Genomic DNA, 19,992 nt, shown 5'->3' with positions numbered 1-19,992 from the left:
CGCTTGCCGGAGCGCGGGCTGCCCCGGGGCCTGAGGCGCCTCCAGCCGCGGGCCCGGGCGGCTCCGTGTCAGGGCGGCTGGGGCTGCCGGGCCCCCCGGCCGGCGGGAGGTGAGGCGCGGCGCGGAGCGGGCCCGCGGCCTGGGGCCTGCCTTGGCGCGCTCTCCGCCGCCCCCGGCAGCTCCGGTGAGGCGGCTTAGCGGGCGGCTTTGCGGTTTGCGCTTTCTTTGCATCGGTTTCTTTTTTTCTCTTAAACGTCTCTTTTGGGTTTTTTGAAAGACCGATAAGGTTTTAAACACGACGCATCCCTGTAGTTGTATCCGTCGTGCATATGATCCTGTTTTTCGAATTTGTGGCTTTCACAAGGGGCTGTGGTGTTTCACATCAGCCGTGACAGGTGAGTCTCTGCGTGTCATGGTGGGATGAGGGGGTCTGTGCGCAGCTCCTCCGCAGTCTTTGTGAGGCCCTCGGCAAGGGCCGGAGGGGCTTGGAGAGATGGCATAACCCCTTCGCTGCACCAGGAATACCTGTGCCGACGTTTGGAAAATTCACACAATCGTGAATCTGCTCCACGTGTGTCCATGTCTGTGCCACTAGCTTTGCTCGGTGCCTCGCTGCTCGGTCTTGTCAGGGCTCCTCCCGAATGATTTCCTTTGATTCCGTTCTGTAAGTACAAAGTCCAAAGTACAAAATCATCATGCGAGCAGGTGTAATATAATGTTAAGATTGTTTTAATATGTGTTTCAGGCTTCTTGCCTGAAATATGTGTCTTGAGATTTTTGTTTTGTTCCGTCTGTAGCAATGGCTTCAGGAACAGCGCTGATTTACGATGAGGAGATGACCACTCATAAACTGCTTTGGACCGAGTAAGTCAGTGCCGTCCTTTTTGATGGAGAGATTCTTATTAGGACTTCTGAGAAAAGTACCAAGTACATGCGTTTTTGCAAATGTAATAGGAAATAGCTAGTGGTTGATACCACTGTCATTTTCCTGGTAGATAGGAAGTATTTTCTTTTGGGGAAAAATGTTTTATTTTGTTCCCAATTTGTATCCAGATGCCATAATGATAATCTGAAGCTAGATTTGAGAAGCTGTCGGCTTCCAGTCTGGTAGGCCTTAATAAGAAGTGTTAGCTTTAAGCATCTGAGTAGCCCTCTAAATAAAGGATTTTAAGCTAATTAAATTGTTTATAAAGCTGAAGTATCATTGATCTTGGAAAAAATATGTCAATATACTCGCTAAGCTGAAACCCATCAATTAATTTTGGTTAGAAATTGGTATATGCCAGTTGCTGAAATTTGTATAAATTAAGCCAGTACCTTCGCAGTGCTCAGAGTAACAGTCCACTGTTGTCTTCTCTACCAAACCCACTTCTCCTCTGTTCACTTTCAGCTTTTCATTTCAGCGTTCCTGTGTCTGTAGTTAAGCATTGCTGCTTTCAGTGGTGAGAGAGGAAAAAAAATGATGTTACTGTGTTTCTTTTTTATTTAAGAACCATTTTTTGCGTACATATTTTAGAACCAATTTTTGGATCAATTCCAAACCAAAAAGTATTGTATTTTTCTTTTACTCTCACATGTCCCTCTATGAGGGTAATGAATCTTCTTAAAATGGGAAGCTAAAAGCTAGGGATTATAAAGTGTATTTGTTAGCTGTGCTGGTATGGTATTATAGTAATATGATTGTTGCTTATTTTTAGTCCTATTTGTGATATTGAAGTGCCAGAAAGACTGACATCCTCCTATGAGCAGCTTAAACATTACCGTCTTTTGGAAAGATGTGTCCATGTGCCTGCCAGAGAAGGAAGCGAGGAGGAGATCCTGTTGGTTCACAGGTCTGAAACTTACTTTCATCACCATTCAGATTAATTCAATGAAATTACAGATCTCATACCTCCAGGTTGTATTTTGCTCCGTTTGAAAAGATCAGCTCCAAAACTCAATGACTTCTAGTAATTTCAATGGAAAATTTGTCATGCTTAAAGTTAGACAAATAATGCTGAGTATGGTGTAGGTGCCGAAGAATGAATCTGCTATTCCACTAAATCCCCATTCTCACTCCTTGAGTTGTTGAGCAATGCATGCTGATTTATACACAGGAATAAAAGTAAACTTCTAATAAAAATTGGGACAGGACTTTAAAAAGTGTAGGAAAACGGATATTCCTTTAGAAAGATTATAATCTCCCCTTAAGCGTATTTGAGATAGAATGAACCAAACAGAAGAACTTTGCAGCTAATTCTGAGGGCGAGGGCTTCAGGGGAGCAGGAGCCTGCTGCCTATTCTAAAGTCATGGCAATGACGTCTGCTCTGGCATTTGTCACCTTGGTGTGGTGATTCTGCAACCACCTGTAGATGATTCGACGTGTTGCTTGTGTGCTCGCTTGCCCTTGTCAGGCAAGGGCAGCCTTCTGTGGAAGGCAAGGAGAGTCAGGAGCAGAGCATGATGACAAAGCAGCCAGAGGCAGTGGCTTCATGGACAAGGGCACAATCCCATGATACCCAGGTGAGGTGAGCAGCACAGGTCCAGTGGTGGTAATTGGATTCAGCCAGGAGTTTAGAGTGCCTGACAAGGCCGTAGTGACATGGCCAGTCTGAGGTCAAGCTAGAGAGTCTGCCCACAAGTCAGGGTCCAGGTCTGGATCTGTGGGGTTCATGGCCAGATACAGGCATGGTTACACAACACAGCTGCAGTGTAGCCAAGGATGAGAGCCTTATCTTAAAAGCAGGTGCCAAGGGAAGGAGGGGGAGCCTCTGCTGAGACTTCTTAGCAGAGCTGATTGCAGGAAACCTCTACTGAGGCTCCCAGCTCCTTCTTACAAAGGGACCAGCTGTGCTATCTCTAAGCTGATTCTGAACCCAGCAGCCAAACCTTAGGAGAGAAGGGGTGCATTCAGGGCCCTGACACCTGTGACGAGGACTGTAGCTTGATCCCAAGTCATGCATAAATTTTCAGATTCCACAACAGTATTTTTCCTTGGAACATACTTGTTTGTTAGAATGCAATTAGTGCTGTGTACCAATATAATTTATTTTCATAGTAAATACACTGCTGATTGAGTACTGAAGAGGCTTTGATCACTGTTCTCAGTTGAGTTGCTCCTGCTAGACTACTTGGGGACAAATTACTTCACTAAGTCTTGTCTTGGTTTCCCTAGGTAAGCTAGAGATAGTAGAGCTCTTTCCTTTTTAAAATCCTTTTAGATTGATACAAATATATGACTCCTATAAAAATGTTTTATGTGTGTTCAGTTAGTTATGAGGCTACTGACAAACTAGTAATTATAGTCATTCAGGTTCATATGGTTTTATTCCTGTTAACACCTTCATTTTGAAGCCACTGTTTAGCTCTATTTCCATTAGGCAGCACTAGCGTGTCTCATCTTGTGAAATTCTGATTGCTTTGGCATTGTCCGCTTAGAGGAATGTATATAGTTATTGTGTCCTGAATTAGGGCAGATGCCACCAGCCTCCATTTCCAACTCACTACACAGGGCAGGAGAGCAGCGACAGAGAATTTGGGGGAACATTGATTCTAGTGCCTTAGGGCTTATTACACTCTTGAACCAGTGCAAAGAGGGAGTTAGTACACGCCTGATAAGGGATTCATTCAAATACTTGTTTTCTGTAGAACAAGGGAGCACTAGACACATCTCAGAGTTACAACTCTCACTCTGATGACCATCAGAATCCAAATTTAGTTCTTGTTGAGATGATGTGTGTGTGTATATGTAGTGTAAATTGCAAAACAGGTTGTTGCATGATGAACGAAGAGCGTTTTTTCTGAAAGCAAGATTAATTGCTCTTGCTGCTGGAAAAGGGATAAGAATGTAAATTTCTTAAGACATTGAAGAACGTTGCTGTCATAGCACTCCTCATTTTTTTTCACTGTATCCCAAAACTAGCATTCCAGAGTACCTGTCGGACTTCTCAAGTCTCACAGAAAGCCGTTCTCGAAATATATTCTGTTACTTTTAATTACATTTTGCATTAAAAAAAGCCTTTATAGGTCTGTTTGCTTAATTAAGCATTGTGTTAATTAAGCATTGTGTTAATCTCTGTCTCCTCTGCAGTTCAGAACACTTGGAAGTGGCGAAAAGCACCCGAACAATGAATGAAGAGGAGCTGAAAAGAGTCTCTGGAAATTACGATGCTTTTTTCTTTCATCCGGTGTGTAAGTTAAACTGCTTTCTCTATTGGGAGCTACAGGTATTTGTGTTTCTACGTCTGAGTCTCACTTTTCTAAGTAGAGGAAAACTAGCAATACACTTTTTGCCATTTAAATAGACTTACATATATTTATGACATTATTGTTATCTGTTTCAAGTAGAGTTTAATGCTGTAACATAAATTGGTCAAGTGTCTTGTCATCTGTTCTGTACTTGCTTCAGGCCAGTGTAGCGCACTGCTCAAATTTTAGCTTTTTAGCTCTATTTTTGTTACTTAATGTCTCTGTAGACCATTAGTGACAATCACATTTTGGTAACAGTCTCTCTTAAATGTTGTGCCAGGTAATGAAGGTCAAGTCTTTTGTGTGGGTTGTTTTTTGGTTTTTTCTGTAAGATTTAATTGCTTGTTTTCAAAGATGCCATGTTATTGCACTAGCCAGTTCAGTATGTTCATCTCATGTTTCTTAACTGCTCCAGAGAGAACATCCTTATAAAGGATATGGTGATCACAGGTAAACCTAGCAGAAAGCACGTTGAAATTTGTGTTATAAAATTCTGCTTTCAACTATCTGCATACGACCTCAGTAGAGTAGATTTGTGTCAAGATAATTTGCTGTTGGGGTGTAAAGCACCTCATGTGTGATTAGGTTAAAACAAGCTGATGAGTGATTGGTGACAACAAATAGATTCTCTTTTTCAGAACACTTATAGCTGTGCCAGACTAGCAGTAGGAGCAACTTTGCAGCTGGTGGACACTGTGATGTCAGGAAAAGCATGCAATGGAATGGCATTAGTAAGGTAAGAAAGATGTAAGAGAGTCTTCACTGCTCCCCAAAATTTCCTTTGTTCTAAGTAACCATATAAAACTTTGGTTTAGACCTCCAGGTCACCACAGCCAGAGAAACGCAGCTAATGGCTTCTGTTTGTTCAACAATGTTGCTATTGCAGCAGAATACGCAAAGCTGAAATACGGCCTGCAGAGGTAAGTGCATGGCTGACCCTAGAGAAGCTTATCATATGCAAGTACAGCATTTCAGTAGCTGCTTGGTTTTGTACTGATATAGATTAATGTCTAGAGCTTTCTGGGTGTCATGTAACTCTTGGGACAGAAAAACATCATTCGTCTGTACCTGCTTTAAGTCAAGATGCTGTGGTTCTTCTGCTGAATTTTTTCATTTACTGATCTGTGCAGAATCCTTATTGTTGACTGGGATGTGCACCATGGGCAAGGAACTCAATATATATTTGAAGAGGATCCAAGGTTTGAAGGATATTTTATTTATTTTTTTTTATGTTAACTGGTTAAATATTGCTTTCCTCTATAACAAATAGGATTTCTTAACTTTCTAAAACTAGGGTCTTACAAAACACGAAATATTTTCCTTGCTATTTTAGTCACTTTGTTGTTTTCACTTGTTATCAGATAGAGGGAAAATTCTAACAAAAAGAAATATGTAAGGAATAACAAAGTGAGCAATGTGACTACCTTGGTTTGCCAGTCGTAAGATCGTTCTGTGACAGTACGTAGGCCATATCTCTATTCTCTCTATTCAGGAATCTCAGTTCAAGTATTCAAATAGTAGTTGGATAAAACACATTGTTTTCTGAAAAGCCACAGAATTAGATTCTAGAAACAAGTCTGCTCTTCTGAAAGTGCTGTGTCTTTGGTGAGAAGGGATTGCATGCATACAATAAATTTTTAGCAGTTGTCTTAGGTTAGTTTTAGCATAGGACCTACTGTACCATGTTTCACAGTTCAAGTCCATTAAGAGGAAAGGACGATACTATTTTCATGCTTTTAGTCAATACAGTCAGCAGGTTCAGGATATAAAGTCAGTTTCAGAATCTTTTTGTCAAGTTGGATTTGTTTTTTGTATCTTTCAGTGTTTTGTATTTCTCCTGGCATCGCTATGAACATCAAGAATTCTGGCCATCACTCAAAGAATCTGATTATGATGCTGTGGGTCTGGGAAAAGGAAAAGGTTTTAACATAAATTTACCTTGGAATAAGGTAAACGTTGTTTAAAGCACAACAAAGCAAATGCAGTAGTTTCATATCTTGCGCTTTGTGTAATGCTTTGAGAAATGCACTGCTTCACTTGCTTGACAGATGTCTTAGCATAGCGTAGCTCCTTCCTGTCAGTCGAATGTCTGATGAGAAATATGGCTCAGAATATGATAATTTAAATTAAAAAAAAAAAAAAAAAAAGAGAGAAAAACATGCACATACTCTTTTTTTTTTTCTGGAATATCTTGCCTAACCATCAAAACAGAAGGTGTTTGAGATTATTGCATCCATCCTCATTCAGCAGAGAAAAATGGTGGATATTTATGCACTTTACTTAAATGGAGTTTGTTTTACTTGACCTCATAAGGATCCCTTATCTTTGACTTTTGATACTGTCTTTCCCTAAAGTCTTGAAGAACCTTAGAAAATTTGTTATTCCATCAGGAAAATATGACCTCTATTTCTCACATTTTACAGGTTGGAATGGGAAATTCAGATTATCTTGCTGCGTTTTTCCATGTGTTGCTTCCAGTGGCTTTTGAGGTAATTTTTACTGCTCTTCTGTTTGAATAGAAAAATCAAAGACTACTTCTATGATTCTATGATTCCCAAGTACTACTTAAGCAGGTACCATTGAATGTTAGGTAGAAATGCAGTAATAGCCAGTAGCACAGTTAGCATGTTATTTCTGTTGGTTTGAATAATGTCCTGATCAACCAAATAATATTTATGGAACATTAGCTTTTAAATATTCAACATAATGATCTGCACCTTCCCTAGCAGGAATAAGAATAGTATAAAAGAGTAATCTTAGTTTTTATTCAAGAAGAGTCTTTATTTGTGTTCATATTCTAGCTGAAAAAAACAGCTGAACATGGTACAGTTGAAATCCAGTATAAAATTGAAAATAGAATATAAGAATGTCTGTTTTGTAACAGTTTGATCCTGAACTGGTTCTTGTCTCCTCTGGATACGATTCTGGGATTGGAGACCCTGAAGTAAGTAACTCTTTGTGGCCTTTGTGTTGTCAGTCATGACTCTGTTTGCAAAATATTCCTAGCTCTTAAATGTCCTGTGATTGCTAGGTGAAATTCACTTTGACTAAGCTAAAAATACATGTTTGAGTCTTTAAGCTGACCCTAGCTCATTAAATACTGCAACATGACATGTAAAGACGAATTATCCTATAGGTGTAATTACTGTGTTGGTTTTTGCACCTTCTTTTAAAGCAGTTGGTTCTGCGTTGTGTTAGGTACAATAAGAGGCAAGTGTTCCAGTATTACAACTCAGATGCATGTGTTTCAGGCTGTGTGTGGTTTTTGTGACCAATGTTTTTGATTCAGAGTTCTATCTCTTAAAATTTTTTCTTTGATTTAGGGTCAGATGAATGCCACTCCTGAGGTTTTTGCCCACCTTACCCGTTTCCTGATGCAGTTAGCTAATGGAAAGCTGTGTGTCATCCTAGAGGTAAAGACTTTGGAAACGTGCTGTCAGGGGAAGGGTCTTTGTATTAGAGCCATATAGGACAAGCTAGAAGCTAGGAAGTGAAAGTTCTTAAAAAGTAATTTATTCTTTTGATCTTTCTTTCGAGAATCAGGAATGCAAAAATGGCTAAGATTTGGCAATGCTTTTATACATGAAAATAAACGCATGTCTTAACCTGATTTTTTTAACTTAAAATTTTGAAACAGAGGAGCATATGCTGATTGTACAAACAAACGTATCCTCCACAGGTACATTCAGTTCTTTTGAACAGTGACTAGATTGCTGCTCTGGACAGTCCCCAACTCATTAAAACGTATTCAGTGAATAGGCTGCATTGCCAATGTTTTTGCAAGTATGTCCTACTCCAGGAGAGTTTAAAGAACCTTTAACCTAAATACACTCTTGGTAATGGAGCCCTTACTAAACTCCATCTTTTTTGATTAAAAGCCTCTATGCAAGTTCTTTTTTTTTTTTTTTTGAGTGCTCCCCCCCCTCAACAATTAAAACAATTAAAAATGTTTCCTCCTTTTGAAATCTAGATTTCAACTCCCTATTTCTGCTGCATGTTAGAAAAATGGTGGCTTTTCAGGTAAATAGGTATGTGGAACTACTACCGCCAGCAAAGTCTCCAAGAGTGAACTGTTTATGAATTGATTCACTTGACATCTATTTTGCATAACCTTTCTTCCATCATCCTTCCCTCCAGCAGGTTATTATAGATATTTCTGTCTAATAGCTGAAGTGCAAATAAGCATCCCCGCCTAATATAGATGATGTGAGTACTCCACAGGTGGTATACAGGAAGCAGTCCATCATCTGCAATCTAGCAGTCTTAAATCTGTCTCTAGTTGTTCTCCAAATTCTCCCAAACCATTAGGACAACCATATCTTACAAGCGTCGGGCTGTGGGAGGTTTCCCTTGTACAGACATTTTAGAGGACAGTGATAGTATTCGCCTTCTAAGGAATCTTCCACAAGAATTGCTGAAGATGGCGTATCATGGGTAGCAGTGGAGAAGGTGTATGTTCCCAGGGTTGTCATGGCAAAGTCATGACTGATTTCTGAAATGAATCGAACCATGAAAAGTGAGTTGAATCATGGGATGCCACTGAAATTCAGCGAGTGGTTTCTAACTTACTGTTTTTGTGTACTTGCATATCAACTTCTGTTTCTGTAAATTCAGATATATTTGAAAAGTTTGATTTATTTTCCATGGTGCTATTCAGATAGATGTTACAAATGCTTATTTCTTAGGTGACACAAAATACTTTTTTCTAGGGTGGATACCACTTAAAGTCATTGTCTGAATCAGTCTGCATGACTGTAAAAACTTTGCTTGGAGATCCAGTACCTCAAATAACTGGAGAAATGGCACCTTGCCTAAGGTGAGCGTATGAAGAATTTTAGAACAACCCTTGTATTTATCAAAGAGACTGAAGACATGCATGCTTTTTATATGATGCTTTATATTATTTTCTGCTTTGAATAACTTGCTTTCCAAAAAAGTCATCCAAGCTACAGTTTTGTATAGATATATTTCCGAAATTATTTCAAGTTGTGAGAACTTCCTAATGGCTTATAAGTTTATGCTATTTATCGTTGGGCCTTGGTATCCTGTAGAGAACCATCTCACTCAAGGCTGAGATGATCCTGTTGTAATCAAGGCAATACCGGTTAATAACTGCCAGTATTTGGGAAAGTATGTAACTGCAAGGATTAGCTCTTCAGACTCCAGAGCCCCTTCAGTTGCTGTAGTACGGCAGTAGCTGGAGCTGGCCTTTCCCTCGCCAGTGAGAGCTGATGCTGTGCAGCGCCAGTCTTGATGACTCATTGGGTTTCTGGAATTTGGAGCGTCGAGGCCTGGGGTGCGAAAGCACTCAACTGTGGAACTGTACCAAGATAATTAAACTTCAGGTCTAACTTCTTTTTGGAGACAGTAAGATTGTGTTTGCACAGAGGTGAACGTGACTTAGTAAAACATTCTGAAGCTTTTGGCTTCCATCGGTCCCGCATCTAAACAGCATCTTTGTCTCTGTCTCTACCATCTCTTCCTCATCTCCATGTTCTGTCCTCAGTCTCTCTCCCACCTCAATAGTTGTCCTGTGTGTTTTTCAGCAGTAATGTTCCTCATGTGTCTTGGTGAGTAGAAGGCAGCACCTGCCAATTGACTGTGTTAGTTAAAACTCAGAGCTCTGATCAGTCAGGGAAGCAGCGTGGATATAAACAGGCTGTGCGCAGAGTTGGGTTTGGTAAACTGTGATGGAGCAAAGCTGGTGATTTTGCTGTCAGTACATCCCATGGCCTCTGTATCACCTCTTCTTCCTCTCTACCAGCTGTAGTATCTCAGGTTGCTATCATCCTAGGTAATACAGAGTTGATTACATGTTTATACATTACATCAGTCCAGCTCCTGACCACCTTACAAATAATCTCCAAGTACAGAGAATTTTTCCTGGATTTAACATGACCTGGATTATGTTTGTATGATAGTTAACATAGTAGGGCCATTTGGCTATAGTGCTGCAAATACCAGTGATAATAAAAAATAAATTTCAACACAAAGAATAGCGGGGAATGTGATTTACTTGGTTCCTAAACAGTCATCTTGCTTTTGAGTGAATCTGATCACATCTTTACAATCTGTAGGTAAAATGTCTGACAGAGCAAAGACAGGCGAAATCTTGCCTTTTCTGAAGTCAGAGACAGGTGTGTTTCCTCAAACAGCAGGGTTGGAATTTCACTCAATATGTGTAAATACATGTACACACTGCACGTATTCCTCACTTTTCTTTTTGACTCTTGAATCTAATATTTCCAAGCAATCTGCCCATTGACTCTCATTCTCTTCATCTTTCTGTTCTGCATTCATGGAATAGACCAGAGCTTGTTCATTTTCAGTTGGATTTTTGGGTTTTACTTCTTCATTGAGGTAAGTTTTATGTTTCCTGTATTTTCATTAGTGCTGATACTGTTGATCCTGTTTCTTTTGTAGTGCTATTGAATCTATTCAAAATGTGAGAGCAGCACATAAACCCTACTGGAAATGGTTGAAGTATGAAGGTAATTACTCTTCTCTTTCTTCAAGCAAATGGAATTGGTAAATGGATTCATACAGAAACTCAAAATGATTAAGATGAATACCAGTGAAGTAAAATAATTGAACTGCCAGTTATTTATCAAGTGACTGATGAAGCACTGTGAGGCTTTGTTCAAGGCCATGTCTTCATCTGGTCTGAAAAGAACTTCTGAAGCTGGCAAACATCATGCCCAAAATTAGTACTTTGATATCTTTGTTTGAGGATGCTGGTTTCTGTGTCAAAAACATGGGCAGAAGATTTGTTATCATTTATGACCTTTCACTAGATGAAAATAAATGTAGCAGCACTGAAAAATAACATCTGTGGTAGGAAACATTGTAGCTAGCGCTGGGAAATAAATATGCATAGTAGGAATACAGATGTACTCCATTTTATAAATAAATAAATGTAACGAAATATTAACACACTGCTCAGGAATTAAAGACGTGAAACCTCTCTCTTTTTTTCTTTAGACACATCATTTTTACAGAATTTGAGCACCAAATCGCAGTTACTAAAGAAGGCTAATACAAATCCCTCCACAGAACAGGAATTTAAGATGACTAACAAGGATGCAGCTGTTGAAGTGGAAAGGTTTTTGGAACTGCACATGAAAAATATTCTATTTCCAGTGCCTCCAATCAAAACAGCAACAACAACTGACTCTAAAGGTTCAACACACTTGCTCCCTGTACCCGTTCATTTGGTGAAGGCAGTGGACAAAACCGAAATGAAAGCTCTTGTCAGGTTGGTCCTGTCTGTTTCATTTTCAACATAATTATGAGGATGAGAGGTCTCTGTACAGGCTGTCATCTAGCTCTCTCTCTGCCATGGTCATCTTTTTGGCCTTAGTCTACTTAATTATAGCCAGAGTTTCCTTCTTTGAAAAACTAAGACGTTGGTGTTGGTTGTCACTTGTAGCCTTGAAGTCCTTTAAAGAACTAATCAGAATACTTTTAGAGAAAACGGTTTCAATGAAGATAGAACAGTTAGTGCAAATGTAATTATTTAGAAAGAGATTTTGCTAGGAAGGTGCCTTAAAGCTCTTTGTCCACTTTTAGCTGAAAAAAATATCAAACTGGTCTGACTTGAGAAGCTCAACGTTTATGTCTTAGAAAGTCTAAATACCACCAGACACTTTTGTTTTCTTTCTAGAGCAGAATGGAGACAGGTTTATAGAGCTCAAGACTGTCAGGCAGTCAGGCAGCAGTGTTGTCATCTTCCTGCAAAGCTAGATTTTTTAGAATGAATGTGTAGGACCTATACAAAACGTATCCCATCAATACTAATTGCAAAGTATCGTATCAGTGTCCGCTTTGAAAGCATTATTGCTTCTAACCTAGTGTTTTTTCATATAATTTGTTTTACAGTGGCTTTTATGCAGACCTTGTGAAAGATGACAGAACTTTGCTCTCTCTTGGCAGTATGTTGGCCATCCTAGATAAAATACTTAAGAAGGAGGTAATAACTGCTTTGATCTTGGGGGGTAGGGGGAAGGTTGGATTCTTCTGGCGTTCACCCTTCCAGTTAAGGGGAGCAGAAGGTGGTGTGTCAAGCACCAGTGAGCAGCAGCAAGAAATCTGAGCAAGAAATGTCAAAAATGTTCCTGTCTTAATGCACGGAGTTTTGCATTCTGTCTTTAGGACAGAGTTTACTTCTGCATTACCTTTTGTTACAAGATTCCATGCTATGTGCAGCTGCACCCACTTACTGTTTGCTGACGACACCAGGCTGTGTGGTGGTGTGGCAGCAGCTATGCTGGAGGGAAGGGTTGTCATCCAGAGGGACATTGACAGGCTGGAGAGGTGGGCCTGTGAGAACCTCATGAAGTTCAACAAAGCCAAGTGCAAGGTCCTGCACGTGGGTTGGGGCAATCCCAAGTACAAGTACAGGCTGGGCGGAGAATGGATTGAGAGCCACCTGGAGGAGAAGGACTTGGGAGTGCTGGTGGATGAGAAGCTCAACATGAGCCGGCAATGTGCACTGGCAGCCCAGAAAGCCAGCTGTATCCTGGGCTGCATCAAAAGAAGCGTGGCCAGCAGGCGGAGAGAGGTGATTCTGCCCCTCTGCTCTGCTCTCGTGAGACCCCACCTGGAATACTGCGTTCAGCTCTGGGGTCCCCAACATAATGAGGACATGGAGCTGTTAGAGTAACTCCAGAGGAGGGCCACAAAGATGATCAGAGGGTTGGAGCACCTCTCCTATGAAGACAGGCTGAGAGAGTTGGGGTTGTTCAACCTTGAGAAGAGAAGGCTCCAAGGAGACCTTCTAGCGGCCTCCCAGTACCTAAAGGAGGCCTACAGGAAAACTGGAGAGGGACTTTTTACAAGGGCGTGTAGTGATAGGACAAGGGGTAATGGATTTAAATTGAAAGAAGGTAGATTTTTATTAGACAGAAGGAAGAAATTTTTTACAATGAGAGTGGCGAGGCATTGGAACGGGTTGTCCAGAGAAGTTGTGGATGCCCCATCCCTTGCCTTCCAGTCCAAATGCATGTGCACGCACATGCACACACACATGCCCTCACACGCTTTCACTCTGTGTGTGCTGTGATTCTGAACAGAGTCATTCCAATTCAGTATTGGAGAAGAAAAAAGAAAAACATCAGGAAAAAAAAAAACATTATTAGATCATAATAAATCAGTCTCTCCCTTTGAATGAAAAGCTCTCTTGATAGTACCAGACCTGTGAGGAAGAGTAGCTGCCAGAATGGCCTCTTTCTTCCAATAGCATCTTCTTGCTATTGGAAGTCACATATGTAGATCTTGGAGACAAATTTCTAACATTGTAGACTGCACGTATCTCTAGAAGAGCCTATAAATAATAAATTAAAAAAAAAGATAACTGGCAAGAAGAAATGGAACTTTTAATGAGTTGCAGATGAGCTTTTTATTTTGACGAATACAAAGAGGAGGAGTGAGGAGGGGGAGTATGCATTATCTTTTTTCTTGGCTTTCATGTAGCATTCAAAGCACTACCACAACAGAAATGAACACTGAAAGATTGACTGAGTAATGCTGTCATAGTATTTTCCAGAAAGGAATTTAGCGTGCCTAGATTAAAGGAGGAGTCAGAATTCATGGACAACAATTCAGGGTGTATTTTTCTGGTGCAGTTTGCCTGCTGGTGCACTGAATGTATCCAATCTGCAGACTATAGAGGGAAGCAGTAAAGATGACTGTCCTCTGCAAAAGGACATGCCTTTCAGCATGGCTCCATACTTTTGAAGTAATTTAGCAGCTCATTGACATAATGATCAAATATGGCCTTTCTGTAGAAAATGAATTAAAAACGTTTTCTGAAGTCTACTGCAATAGATCACTAAGATTCCTTTCATACAGCTGTAGCTTTGCTTGAATGATACATATAAACAAGTGAAAATACAGTTGTTACAATTAAAAAATGACACTATCTTGTGCAACATTATTTACATGTGAATGAAAAATATGTTTTGTAGGCATGCAATGGAATTGCAGAATCACCCACAGCTGCTGTTTCTGTGGCTGTTGCACTAAGACATTCTGTTCATTTTGGATTGCAGAGGTAAATTTGTGTCTTGTATTTGGGGCCTTTTGACAAAATGTGAAAATAAGTGTGTGAAATACAGCAAATTGCCTTTGAAACCTTAATTTTAAAACAAATAGCATCCCAACCTGCGTAGCATTTTCAATACGTAGTACAGACAATATTGTATTTGCCAGCAAAAGTCTTTTGCCTTAACAAAGGCCAAACGTTTGCAAGGATGACTGTTTGACTGCTGTGCTAGCCTACGTTTTCTTTGTCAGATTTCAATTGTCTTTGGCCTGAGGACGTTTTCTTGGTTTTGTTTTTTCCCCCAGTGTTTGGTGGCAGAAAAGGAATTCCCTTGAGCTATCATAAATGTATGTTCTTTATTCTTTTAATGGACCAAATTCAGAAGCAGTATCTGTTCTTTTTTATGCATCTAATCTACATGCAAACTCTTTAAACAAATTGCACTAATTCAAAATATTTACTTGTAGATGTAAATGTACGCATGTTTTTCTTTGTTTTCTGCAGAGTGCTTTGTATATTTGTTGGAGACATGCAAATCATGCCGAACACAGAAGATGGGTGAGGTTTCTACTTACTTCAGGGAGTCAAATCCCAAAGGCTTTATAAATGTTCATAAGTGTCCGTACGTACGATGAAATCTGCACTAAGGAATCAGTAATGAGCTGATGTTCATCAAGTTTAGCATGAGACGAGATGCAAAACATCCTCAAATTAAAGACAAACTGCTATATCTAAATGCCACTTTATGAGTTTAGTAGTAGGTTTAAAGTATAATCCTCCTATATTAATTGAAATTTAGATTGTTATGGAAAACAGAATATGGAAAATATGAAGTAATAAGGAAGGCAATTATTAATGATATAGGGTGTACCCTCCTATAACTGCAGGGGGCACATAGTGCTGATACTGAGTTCCTTATTGAATGTTATCTTTAATCTATAACTTTTTTTGCCACTTCCCCTTTTTCTTAAAACTAACTTGTCCATAGTCTCTAATACTCTTTTTAAAAATACCTTAAAGAGGATTTCAGTTTTAATTGGTGTTTACATTATGGCATGTAGTAATGTAAAATTCCTGTGTTATTAATTCATATTTAAAGAATGATGAAAGAAAATATCTTTTTATCTCATTGGAAGTTTTTGGCTAAATACTCAGATGTAGTTTTTATTTACAGAAAAGTACTAATTATACATATTTGTGAGAAAGAAGAGTCTGGGAAGACCAGCTCCAAACACTTTATTTCTCTAAACTGGAAAGCGGTAAGATTCACTTTCTGGAAACAATACAGGAGAAAAACTTTTTTAACATAAATAATAGAATATGTTTACAAATTCATAAAATGATACTGAGAATTACACCCCTCACTGCAATGTGGACCTTTGAAAATATTTCCTTTGCTTGCCCTTGTCAGGGTACTACTCCTTCACAGATCTTCAGAGTGTATTAGAACGCGTAGGTTGGGGAAACCTTCAGTAGCTACAGTAGTTCATCTTCAAGAAGGCAGAGTTGCAGTGCAAAGACACTAAGGAAGAGATGAATAATCTACATGTTTAATATAAATATTGCTGTGAAAATAGATCAGTATCCTGTTTCCTAGGTCAATCAAAAGCTTTTTGAGATTCACCTCGCTGTTTTGTTTTTTATCTGAGAATTTGGGGCTTTACATTTGTGCTAAACAGTTTTTCATTGTTGTTAAAGGATGCTGAAGGAAATGACTTCTTTTCTGCTGTACTTGGATTCATTCTTCCTGTAGCGTATAGTTATCAACCTAACTTGACAGTAATAGCTGTTGGACCAAACAGGAGCCTTGGAATAAGTGAAATCTCTCTGCTTTTTGCTTTACTACAAGGATTAGCCGAGTCTCGAATTTTTGCAGTGATAGAGGTAAGAAGTGGTGCTAAGCTGTGGTACTTCAGAGTGCCTAGGTCAGAACTCAAATCAAGCTGCAGCATGCTCGGTATGAGCTGCTTCAAGCTGCTCAGTAGAAAATACAGGCTGTATCTGTACTGTCTTTGGTACTCCTGGTGCGTGACGCACGTAGCCCAGCGTTCTCCCCAGCCTGAGAACAAGACCAGACACAGACGCATACCGAGCTGTAGACAGCCTGCATGAATGCAAGCCAGTGGTTGTGGCTACAGACAGTACGTGTTCTGACAGTTTGCCACAGTTTGGGGATGAGCTTCCCTTTCCACCTGGGATTCACAGCTCAGAGTTGTCTCCTGGAAAGAGATGTTTGTTTTCTGTCAATTATATGGCCGCTTTCCATCAAAAGTGATTGAAAGCCGTCCATTGTCCTGTTTGTCCACTAAATTTCCTCTCCCTCTCTCCCCCATGCTGTACTTCATCACACACGACTTCCATCATGCAGAAAATAAATCAAAATGGCACATATCCTTTAAGTGAATTTAATTGCCTTAGTACATAACTGAGGACAAATCTACCAGAGCTTTGTGTTTCTGATAGAGAGCATGGGAAAGGAAATAAAGGATATCTGGATCTTTCCCTGGTCTAGTGTTCCATACACTACCGCATTAAGGATTTCTAAATTTAGGAAGTCGGAGGCTGTATCCAGACCAGTGTGTGATAAGTGCCAGTGAGTGCATCTTCCATGAATTTGTCTAATCTCTTAAAGAACTGAACTTACACTCTTGGCCTCTGCAGCATCTTGTGGCTGTGAGTAACACAATTTCTCTGTGTGTTCTGCGAAACAGTCTCGTGTCTTCTAGTTTGTCCTTAAGGAGAAACAATGGTGTTCACACATGCAATTTTATTCTAATCCATTTCTTGCTAAGTATCCAATTAAAGATATACTATTCATTAAGCTGCTAATTAAGTGGATTTTGATATGCTCTATTCTGTAGTTTTCTTAAATGTTATTTAATTTACAATACTGATACGTAAATTGTCTAAGCTAATATAATTTGTAGATTGATACACAGTGTACAGAAACAGTGTATTTGCATATTGCTAATTAGGAGTATGAAATGGAAAGAATTACTGATGTTCTGAAGGGTAAACTCAGGCATAAAAAGGAAGTTAGGCATACATCTTTAAGAAATGATTGAGACTTTTATATTGGCACTTTGCAGGTAGCTCCATAACAGTATATTATCTAACACGTGATTTTCTAATGCATGGGCTTGGCTTTTTAGAATAATTGAAAAAAGACTTCTCTCTTTTAAAAATAAAATAGAGTTACAGCATTCAGAATAAATGTTAATAATCCTCGTATACTATGGACACCTCAGAATGTAATTTCTGTGAGCAAATGACATTGATTTAGACTGTCAGGAGTCCAAAAATTGTCACATTCTGATGAAGCAAAATAAATCACTATTTTCTACAGATAAAAAATAAATGATGCACGAAGTAAACAAGCTCCATGATCCCCTTCTCTCCTAACATTTCCTGCCTTTAACACAGCCCTATTTCTTTTCAATCACAAAAAGAAAACTGAGATTCTTTCTCTATTTGGGGAAAAAAAAAAGTTTTACAGGAGATAAAAATTAATTTACCTTTTTCAGAAAAACCTTTTTGCATTTGGACACATTTTTATTTGAAAACTGAAAGTTTCTCATTCTTGCTATTTATATTAGCAACTTCATTATAAAATCTTGTTTTAAAATATTTCATGTAGTACTGAAATGAAGAAAGTTTGATTCCCAGGAGTATTTTTTTTTTCTTGTTAAATAGGACACAGAGATAAATTTAATGCAAAACGTAGCCAAAGCATTAGTGGGTGCTTCTGCGCCTCACTTTGGAGTTTATGTACCTCCTACTCAAGAAAAGGTAAATAAAATAAAATTATTAAGAGACCAGTTTCAGCAGGAATGGAAAATGCTTCAGTGTTCAGGTAAGTTGTCTATCTTTAATTCTTATGAATATATGCAAGTTTCTGAAAAAATTATAAAATACAGCTGGATCCTGTAAGTCAATGGGATATTAAAGTCAGTGGGAGCACGCTGATCTAATGTGAAAAGGATGAAACTCTGAATGCTTTTAATTCTGCCACTTGAGCCAGAAAGCACTGAATTTCGTAGCATAACTGTACCCTTGGGAACTTTGAGTACTGTTGTTCCAAATTTCGAAAGGAAACTACCAAAATATGACACGCTTAAAGAATGGTTAATAAGATGCGCACTGGCACTGATTGCTAACGTGTCACGTTACATTTTTATTTACATTTAACTTGTCCACAAATAAATTCACTTAACTCAGTAGTGATTAGTTGTGCTTAAGGTGCATTCATGAATAGCTGCATTTGTATAGGAACCAGATTAGGCAGGTGTGTATGTTTTCAAGCATACTTGGCTAGAAACACTCCTCTACTGAGTAACTTTTGGTTTTCAACAGAAGAAGCAATGATAAAGGTGGGCATCTTTTTCTGAAGGAAAATGCCCTGCTCTCTTTCAGACGAAATCGTCAAGAGCAGCAGTCTGGTTCCAATGAAAATGTTCTTATGGGGTTGGGAATTGTGGTATGAGCTTGATTAGTAATGGTTTTTCTTGTTGCTGTTCTTTCCAGCGAAGGATGGGATTTCAAGAAACTGAATTCACTTCAGAATCACAGCAGACGAAAAAGAAAACGTGCTGCTGTGCATGTTGCTTTTTAAATCATCAGGAAAAGAGATGGTCAATCTCTAAACAGTGTCTCCTGTTTTTAAAATACTTAAAACTCGTATTTTCCACTGAAGAATTGTGCTTGCAGATTCTATATTGACACTAATTATTCAAGGCCGACACTTGAAAACAGCTCCTGTACTTCATTGCTGCAAATCAGGGCCTCTGTCATTTGTGACATTGTGCAGTCAGGCCGGCATATGCGGTAGCTTGACGGCATGAATGTTAAACAAGTCCAGCAGGCGGGAATCTGAAAATGTTTTGGCTGTTATGATTGTTCATTTAATGTTATTCAACTTAACACCAGAGTGCTTGCACTGCTGCCACCACCACAGTTTCATTGGGAGTTTAAACTTAACAACAGGTCCTTCAAATTAATGCAATTTCATTCCATAGTCTGATGTAAAGGATTCAACTAACATGGTCTGTTCTTTTAATTCTTCTAATGAGTTGTTGTCCGTTCCAAGAAGAAAGAGAAGCAGCTGAACAGCCATAGTGTATGCATTTCCTACATCATACCTGTGATGATTTGAGTTTAATTTCATGAACTATACAGGGCATGAAAGAAAAAGGAATGATATTTCGTATATATAAAATTACAAATACATAATCGAATAAAGCAGTGTAAAGAGGACTTCACTCTACCCTCTTTTCAAATGTAAATTGTCTATATAACAAGGAAAGACCCAAAACCTCCAGAGATGATGTGGTGATGGCCTAAGGCTGGCACCATGTGAGTTCTTTAAATTAAATAGACGTTCCGAGGCAATAGCTATAGTGTGCCTTGTTCTGCAGCATTCCAGATACGATTTAGGGCTCATTTTCAAGAGCACTTTTCTGTGATTGTGGCTTCAATAATGTGACCTTTTGATTTCAAAAACTTCAAATTATGTTTACACTGGTGTTACTACTGAGATCAACTTTCCCTAATTTGAATAACTAGTCTGTCTCCATAGTCCTCTTTTTATAACTGTTCCCAGTGCTTCCCTTCTCATTCATACTAGTTTTCAGTTATTGATGATACCCAGTCCTCGAACATTTTGAAATGAGAATCTACTTCAAAAGAAACTAAAAGCCACGTCAAAGTTTTTCACAAACAAAAG

The 19,992-nt window shown here is 39.1% G+C and overlaps 1 protein-coding gene across 1 annotated transcript; it reads left to right on the top strand.

Annotated features, from left to right (window-relative positions):
- Nucleotides 1-799: 799 nt before the first annotated feature.
- On the top strand, nt 800-18,820 carry HDAC10 (histone deacetylase 10). Its single transcript, XM_086610511.1, has 20 exons — nt 800-864; nt 1,698-1,832; nt 4,071-4,167; nt 4,867-4,964; nt 5,044-5,148; nt 5,359-5,427; nt 6,051-6,177; nt 6,652-6,717; nt 7,113-7,172; nt 7,552-7,641; nt 8,938-9,044; nt 10,652-10,719; nt 11,210-11,483; nt 12,107-12,197; nt 14,194-14,279; nt 14,775-14,828; nt 15,445-15,529; nt 15,969-16,154; nt 17,964-18,123; nt 18,795-18,820. The coding sequence occupies exons 1-20, from the start codon at nt 800-802 to the stop codon at nt 18,818-18,820; spliced, it is 2,049 nt and encodes a 682-aa protein (XP_086466637.1).
- Nucleotides 18,821-19,992: the final 1,172 nt, after the last annotated feature.

This window comes from Tauraco erythrolophus, chromosome 4 (genome assembly GCF_009769465.1).
Source record: "Tauraco erythrolophus isolate bTauEry1 chromosome 4, bTauEry1.pri, whole genome shotgun sequence".
NCBI classification, from domain to species: Eukaryota; Metazoa; Chordata; class Aves; order Musophagiformes; family Musophagidae; genus Tauraco; species Tauraco erythrolophus.
This window is presented reverse-complemented; position numbering and strand designations above follow the sequence as displayed.

Coding starts and splice junctions, on each gene's coding strand:
- HDAC10 (XM_086610511.1), top strand. CDS start 800: ATGGCTTCAGGAACAGCGCTGATTTACGATGAGGAGATGACCACTCAT. Junction 4,965..5,043: donor AATGGAATGGCATTAGTAAG/GTAAGAAAGATG, acceptor ACTTTGGTTTAG/ACCTCCAGGTCACCACAGCC. Junction 7,642..8,937: donor AGCTGTGTGTCATCCTAGAG/GTAAAGACTTTG, acceptor ACTTTTTTCTAG/GGTGGATACCACTTAAAGTC.